The sequence below is a fragment of the Bidens hawaiensis genome, unplaced genomic scaffold (genome assembly GCF_021521415.1).
Source record: "Bidens hawaiensis isolate Kalapana, Puna unplaced genomic scaffold, B.hawaiensis_p1.1 tig00035848_1, whole genome shotgun sequence".
NCBI classification, from domain to species: domain Eukaryota; kingdom Viridiplantae; phylum Streptophyta; class Magnoliopsida; order Asterales; family Asteraceae; genus Bidens; species Bidens hawaiensis.
In genome coordinates this window covers 1-8328 of record NW_027505383.1, presented here as the reverse complement: position 1 = coordinate 8328, position 8328 = coordinate 1, and the positions used below count along the sequence as shown (strand labels likewise).

The following is an 8328-nucleotide window of genomic DNA, read 5'->3' as shown; positions in this document are numbered from 1 at the left end:
AGGACAAGGGATTACCGTAGTAAATCTGTAGTTTAGTAGTTTAAGATGGGTCGTCAATCAAAAGAGGGGGTGGCGACGCAGCTTGTTGCAGCTAACATGTCTCTTTATTGTAGTTGGATTTTTTTACAAATATTTTATGACGTTATCAAAATAAATGATAAAATAAAAAATACGTTTATTGAGTGAAAAAAAAAGTTAGTAATGGACTAATGGGCTGAATCCATATATGGGCTAATTAAGTTTGGTTGGGTAATGGGCTGCATATCTGGTATAAATATGAAAGACTTGATAATTAGGCAGCTTGTTTGAGCTTTTTATCGATCTAATCTCAAGTAATTTGCCAACAGCTTGGCTTAGTAATCAGATAGATTGTAACAGAACTTGGTGTCGAAAATGATCACCAAAGAAATACATATATACAGATGTGTTGCTGGCTTGTGTAAATGAAACAGTTCCAATAATAAACCGCCAGCATGAATGTTTAACTTGTTAACACAACCGTTAAACTGTCATGTGTTCCTAATACTAAATTACGTAATGAATGTCACGAACTAATATACAAACATAATAGAAGGTTAAGTTCTCAATTCATTGATCATTTGATCTAATAGTTTACACCCCTATATATTGATTGAACTTGAGCCATTTTGTTTCACTGCGTTTTATGCAGAATATGGGATCATATTCAGATGTTGAAGTAGCCCATAAGGGCAACAAATCAAGTGGTCCGTTAATTAAACAAACATAAAAGATTACATATTTCATAACTTCAAACAAACATACACGATACACACATAAACAAACAATGTACTCAATATAATCTCGCTCATAGTATAGTTATTGGTAGGGTATGAGGAGAGTACACAATGTTAATTAATGTGACTTGGCCTCCTGGTAGAAGAGTTGACCGAGAAATGAGGAAAAGAAAGTGGTATTCAGTTATGGGAACATGGAAAGGAACGTGGACTAAGTAGCTTAATTCAGTTTTATTTTGTTTTCTTTAAATAGCATAGTTGCAGGCATTTGTTTTCGTAGAGTAAAAAAAAGCACTTTCACATTTCAAGTATTTTCTTTATTGTACTTGTTTCAGTTTCAATATAAATCCCAGAAAATTGTCCCATTTCAAGCCTTTTGTTTGTTTAATTTCATCTATGATTTCCAACACACAACACATGTTTTTCTTTAATTTATTACAAAACTCAAATCGTAAAATAAACATTTGAGTTAAAAAAGGTAACCTTTCGGGTAGTTGCACAACAGTTCCAACAAACACAACATCACACCTTGTCTTATTATCATCAAACCACACGCGTAACAAAATATCATTTAACGACGAAAGCTTCGAGCTGAACGCGGCTCCTCGCCCTCAACTTTTTGAAGTTTGACCAATGTATAGACACCGGCTCCAGCCAGGGCTCCAAGTGTGGGTGCCAACAAATAGACCCATATCACCTTGTAGTTCCCTGCTGCCACCGCTGGACCTAGTGTACGCACCGGATTCATTGAACCACCACTTGACGGCCTGCATTCCATGCATATTAACCAATAAACAAACAAACAAACAAACGTATCCAGTAATATCTCATTCATAAATATGACAACTTACCCTGCAACAAGAATGTTGAGCATAACAGTAGCTCCAACTGCAATACCTGCCAATTCTCCCACCTAAATGTACATATTTATATTATTCTATACTCCATTGTTTCTATAAAAAAATAAAAGGAAACAAAATGTTATACGTACTGCACGAGTATCAGTTGCAACCGCGGTGACAACAAAGAGGAGATTAAATGTAATGATGAACTCAAGTGCAAAAGCTTGACCAGTGCTAACAGTAGGAACAGTGACACCACCAGACATGAAGGGGTCAAAGACACCTTTGAGTGCAAATGAAGCACATATGGAGGCTGATATTTGCGCTAAGATGTAGGCCGGGACCTGGGCCCATGGAAAGTGTCGGAGGGCTGCGAACGCAATGGTGAGAGATGGGTTCAAATGGGCTCCTGAGATATGACCAGTTGATAATATTATTATCATCACTGCGAGCCCTGCACATGCTGCGTTACCGATTAGTGTCTCAGAGTTTGAGTACTTTTCGTTCACTATTGGTCCGGCTGTTGCTGCGAATATTAAGATAAATGTGCCCACAAATTCTGCTCCCACCTGCATATATGAATTATTTAAAAGATTATAACAGTAAACTTATTTTGCATATTGAATCATTATTTTTCTTTTTATGATAAATGAATTTATAATTCAATCAATGAGTTCATTTGTGCAAAAATAAATTGTATATATAAGCTTATTTGGGCTGCATCAAATTAGACAACGGGTTAAATTAACAAGCAGTTATTATAAAACATATATATTTGATGTTCAAGATGAATAGTTTGGTGAAACGGAAGGTACATTGCTCTATGGATGGTAAATTTCTAAAACACCACAAATCTAACCCGAAATTTGTGTATTTAGGTTTCGTCTTAAACGTGTCCAGGTCAGGTTCTAGTTGACTTAGGCAGAATGGTATACATCATTCTTCTCATTTACTCTCATTCTTCACGTTTGCACTACCTCGGTATCAACTTAGTTTTTCCCCTCATTTTAAACTCACCCCTCAATCCCTGGTAATCTGGTATGGATCATTCCCCTCATTCTTCGTCAGTCTTCACCATTCCATTTAATATAAAAAATAATTAGAAAGAAAAGGAAAAAAACAAAAAAAAGGTATTGGTTTAGAGGCAAATGGGGAAGGGGGGGGGGGGTGTCATTGGGATCAGTGGGTATTTTGAAACGTAATTCTTTTTCATATTCATTTATATTTTGAGTTATAAAATTTTGCATTTATGGTTAAAACATATAGCAAATACAATAAAATTCGGATTAAACAAATCTTGTCCATATCAACCTCTAAAAACTTACTTGTGTTCGACTTCGTGTCACATTTTAAGATTCGTGATCGGTTAGACAAGCTCAAAATATGTCAAATCCATATTTTAAGATTTGTGTGGCAACACATCAGTTGGTGCAAGACTGTGCCAATTTTGCTTTTTCTCTGAAAGACATATCCATTATGATGGTCGCTTGTCGGTACATTTGGCAAGAGAGGAAAAAGATTGTTTGTGAACATGTAAAAGCGGATGTCCAAAAGATTTTAGGTCAAATTAAGTCTCTTAGTTTTCGGCTTCCTTTTTTTTTTTTGTTCAAAGCTCATTCGAGGAGGGTAGGACATAAGTGGAGAAATCGGTTGTGTTTCAATATGAAATTTTTTATTTTGTCATGGTTGTTTGTGTTTGGTTTTGCTAGTGGTTTGCTAACGGATTTATGGTTTCAATGAAAGTTGTCGTTTAAAAAAACATGTTAAACCCATAAATAACTAGTCTTGTAGTCTACATACCTACATTAGCCACGTTTCTCAACTATAAATGAACAAGAAGTCAACGATCTAAAAGTGCTAAGATTGCCAAATAATGAATACACATGGACTACTTTATTAAATTTAAAAAAAAAATGAGAAACAAATCAACAATCATGTGTACCTTTCGGGTGAGAGAGATATCCGGAGTTGGGAAATCAGTGAAGCATGTGTTTGGTCCACCCCACGACGATGCAACAAGTGGCAAACACTTACGATGAGGCATTGACTTCCGGTCATATGACAAAGAGTCCACTCGTAAGGATGTGAACAACGGACCTCCCGGTGTTCCTGGTGTCGCCGGTGCTGATACCGGCGGCGTTGGTGCATCACCAACTTCCATTTCAACTATTTGGATTGTTACTTTCCTCTTAAATATATATATATATATATATATATATATATATATATATATATATATATATATATATATATATATATATATCCTAGCTAAAAACTTAATACAATATTTTTTTGTTTTTTTTCTTATGTAAGATATAAAGATATGTGACAAAAACGTTACATAATTTGTAGATTTTTATAAAAGTATTGTTACACACTCGTTTGAATTCGATCCAGATCGAATCGAATCAAGATTCTTTTTTTTTTGGTTTTCTAGAGAAATAAATGTATTGATTGTGTGAAGTTACATACTTGGTGGATTTTTATAAATGTTGGATTAAGGAAGAGAGATTTTGAAAAAAGCCAGATTAATTAAACAAGGAACTAGACGAAATTAAGAAAGATTTTGAAAACTATGATCATAAAATGAAAGTTTGAATGTTTTTTGTTTGTTGAAAATTGGGAAGAATAAAAGTTACATGCTAATAGGGTTTTTATAAAAGTATGATCAAGGAAGAAAAAGAAGCAAGCGATCCAGGTTGAAGATTGAAGGGTGAATATATAGATAATGAAAAAGAGAGTTGAAATAACTTAATATGCGAAAGGCTGAAATTGGGATGAATGATTTGTGAAGGCTGAGTGAATGTATATAGTTATGAAGTCAACTCTTTGGAAGCTGCCTATATATTAAATGTATGGGGTGCATAGATCACAAGAAGTCATATTCCACTGTTTCACAGCACTCCCTCGCTTTGTATATATTATTATGTATCATTATATAATTAAGTTCTCGTTATTTGAAATTCTTTTTTAAAGGTCAAATATTATAAACCAAGAAAAACTATAGATACCTTGCAAGTTGCAGGAAACCTTAGCTTAATTACAAGAAATGAAAATAAACAAACCACTATGTTTATAATACATAAATTGAGAAAGGAAATAGATTTAATATCATTCACCTAATTGCCTACCGAGAAATGTTTGTTATAAAAAAATCCTAGCATATCGTGTTCTCCAAATTAACCAACATGTAACTAATGAGATTGCTTGAATAGCTATGCATGTCTCGTTGTTTTTCTTGTGTTTAGTTGGACATTCCAAAATGTCTTTCACTAAAGTGAAATCACTAGACGACAGTAACTTCACCCAATTATTAATAAGCAACCCCGATATTTTAGCTACCTAGCAATGAAACATTAAACGTACTAAAAAATCCTGATGCATATTACACAACACAAAAATATCATTCCCAGTGTCTAAACCTCTAGTCAAAAGTGCAAGTTTGATAGAGATTCAGTCTAAAAGTAACCGGTCCTCACAAAACAATTAACTTTGATGGAGATACATTTCAACCAAAAGTTACTAGCACCAATCCGATGTTCCATATTTTCAAGTCCCCATCTCAATTTTTTAACCATATAACCCTCTCCCAAACCATCCCAACCCCTACATAACCAAGAATTTGGGTTGCTTGTAATCATAGCCGAAGAGAGAAGGTTCATATACAACTTTGAAAATCACTTTTCTACTGCCCCGACCTAAATGGTCTCAACCTTCTCTATAACCATTTGATTTCATTATCAATCAAATTATAGCACTCCATATATGATTTGTCTTTTTTGCTTTTTCAATGCAAACAATAAGAGGAATAAAAATTTTAGAGGCTTATCACTCACTCAAATTAATGTCAAGCCAAAATTGAGTTTTATCACCCATATCCAATTTAATATGTAACATGTCAAGTAATTCTAGGCAACTAATACTACTATCGATCTCTATTTTATTAATACATTTCTAAATGCCTCCAATAGATCTCTTGACGGGATAGTACCCAATGACTAAACACTCGTGTGTATACCAGCTATAATCCGAACCCATAAACGATTTTACAATTTTCATAAAACGTGGCCACCATTTTACAAGTAGGGCCATGTTTGTTGCGTTTAAACTCCCAACCCCAAACCATCCCGCTCTTTGTCCCCGTTATGTACTCTGCCACACCTCCAACTAGTTTTTATCTCTTTTCTTGTCTCCATCCCATAAGAACCTTCTTTGTTTGGATTCCAGTCGTTTTAGCATTTTAATGGCGTGATTCTAAAAATTGAAAATTAATACACCCCCAAGCTTCCAAAAACTTAAAGTTAAGTGCCCCCCCCCCCCCCCCCCCAAAAAAAAAAGGAAAAAAAAACAATGTTTTTGCCTTTCATTTTGTTAGTTTTGCATCAAACTTATCTAGAATCGATTGCCAATTTCTTGAAAGACCCATATTCGCTTCAATCGGTAAACAAAGGTATAGAAACTTAGAAATGATAACTTACCAAACTCCTTGTTTTGAGAACTATATTATATTTAGAACCATCTAAGCTCGTGTGATGTTTGTGAAATTATAAACAACTTAATTAATATTTATTTCATTGACTTTAAAGGGAAGAAAAAAATAAAACAAGTATAAATTTACATAGTCAGATAAGTAGTGTATATGTGAACAAATTCAGTTAGACCATATTTTTAAAATAATCTTAAACATAATTAAATTTACATACCAACTGATAAATTTATCTAATAGACAATATAAGAGTTAAAACGTTTTTTTTCATAATTCTTAATTTATTATTGTTGGTTCTAAAATATAAATCATGGTTATACTAGAATAACCCAAAAATTAATGACTAAGATGAGAATGAACTATTCTTAAATAATAATCAATGGCTAATTTGAAAAGAGTGGTTGTTGTTGATGATCGAACTCAAGTAACTTGCAACAAGGATGCAAACAAGGAATATAATATGAAATTTTGTGAGCTATATGCATTTTGCTTTTTATTTTCTAAAAATGTTTTTATGTTTTAACCTTGTAATTAAAAGAATTGAAAAAAATTATAAAAACAATTGGCTCATAACTTTATGATTTTCTCATTAACCTGATCCCCTGTGTATAATATATGCAACACCCTCTCTCCTAATAATGATAATGGCTGCCTATTATTTAAGAACTCTTTACGTTTGTTTGACAACTTGAACTATTAACAACTCCAATAATTATTCACAACAAAACATGTCTAAATACTTTCTCATATAATTAATTATATTATAATGTATAATACATGGTTCAATAAAATTATTAATTTATTAAAGATAATGTGTACATGTTTGTCGCCATGTACTTTGATCATTGACGATAATATTAATAAAACCACTACATTTCGTCCTATGTAAGTTTTATAAACAAACTACGTACACCATTTTGTTTATAAGGTCTCTTATTTTTTCTTGAACATTATTATTTATTGACATTTAACATTTTCATTAACCTATATGTCAAGTGCGATGGTCTTTTAAATTTCGAACAACGTGGTCATAGTTTTATTACTATAAGGTCGTATAGGAAGAATTAAATTATGTGATTCAACTGTTGGACCGCCCAACCAATAGTATGACTAGGAGTTTAATAATCAAGTCATAAGAATATTATAACCCAAAAGTCAAATGCTTGCTAACTACATTATCAATGATCCAATAATCGAATCGGAAAACCAATATAATGAACAACTAGGTCCAGAATTACGTTACAACTTGTTAGAATGAATATAGGATTGGTGGAGATTATAAAGATGGCCAGCATGGGCATGAGGCATCCCATACAATCAGTCAGGGCATTTATCTTTCGATGGCACAAAATTATACATATATATAACTTTTTTATAAAATAGATATGAATCTTAATCTTCTTATTATATATTGGGCCCAATATTTTTCGTTATGCATAACACATCTAAGGTATTGAGTCCAAACTAAATTTAAAATTAAAAAATACTCGTAATAATAATACTAATAATAAACATACATGAGTTGAGCGAGGCATATAAAGATTTATTACTCGTTAATGTCATTTAAAAAAATTAACTTATATATTTCGTTACTCGTTATGGCTTACATGTCTTTCTTATTTCGGCTCAACCGAGACATATAAATTCTTGGATACGGACCTGGTTATATTAGTCATCTCGCATAGATAGAAGTGTAGAACTTTAGAAGTATAAAGGATTGAAATCATATCGACCATTTTATGTTTATTTAGGTATTGGGGCAAACTTATGTTTATGGGTTGGTTATATAACCAAAGCCCAAAACCATGTCTAGCTGGGGTGAAGCAGTTAAGAAGCTTGTGATCGGCTGTTTCAAACTGTCGCGGCGTATCCCATCAAACACACCCATGAGTTCATGAATTACTCGAAATTTCTTTGGATGAATAATGAAGATTACATATCCATGAGTTAAGAATGACACCAAAGAATACACGGTGAGATTTTGTATGCCTATCAAGTCTCGTAAATCAGATGTCATATGATGGGATTAATACACGCAATATTATGTCTCCGTGTTTCCCTTTCTAAAATAAGAAAAATGGCCAGTCGGAGTGATTCTAAAGGACTGATCCTTTATGCCTTGTTACATGTCAGTCAAGTAACATTAACATAGGTCTTCTTCAATGTTGTACATTAGAGTTGTCATATGTTCCTCTTCATCTTATTAGCAAGGATTGAGTCTTGTAGTTTTACCTACTTTGAGTTC

At 33.0% G+C, this 8328-nt stretch overlaps 1 protein-coding gene across 1 annotated transcript; it reads right to left on the bottom strand.

Annotated features, from left to right (window-relative positions):
• Positions 1 to 1169: 1169 nt before the first annotated feature.
• Positions 1170 to 3796, bottom strand: LOC143612856 (putative aquaporin NIP5-1). Its single transcript, XM_077086732.1, has 4 exons — positions 3540 to 3796; positions 1747 to 2166; positions 1607 to 1668; positions 1170 to 1522 (listed from the first exon to the last, which is right to left on the bottom strand). The coding sequence occupies exons 1-4, from the start codon at positions 3756 to 3758 to the stop codon at positions 1327 to 1329; spliced, it is 897 nt and encodes a 298-aa protein (XP_076942847.1). The 5' UTR covers positions 3759 to 3796; the 3' UTR covers positions 1170 to 1326.
• Positions 3797 to 8328: the final 4532 nt, after the last annotated feature.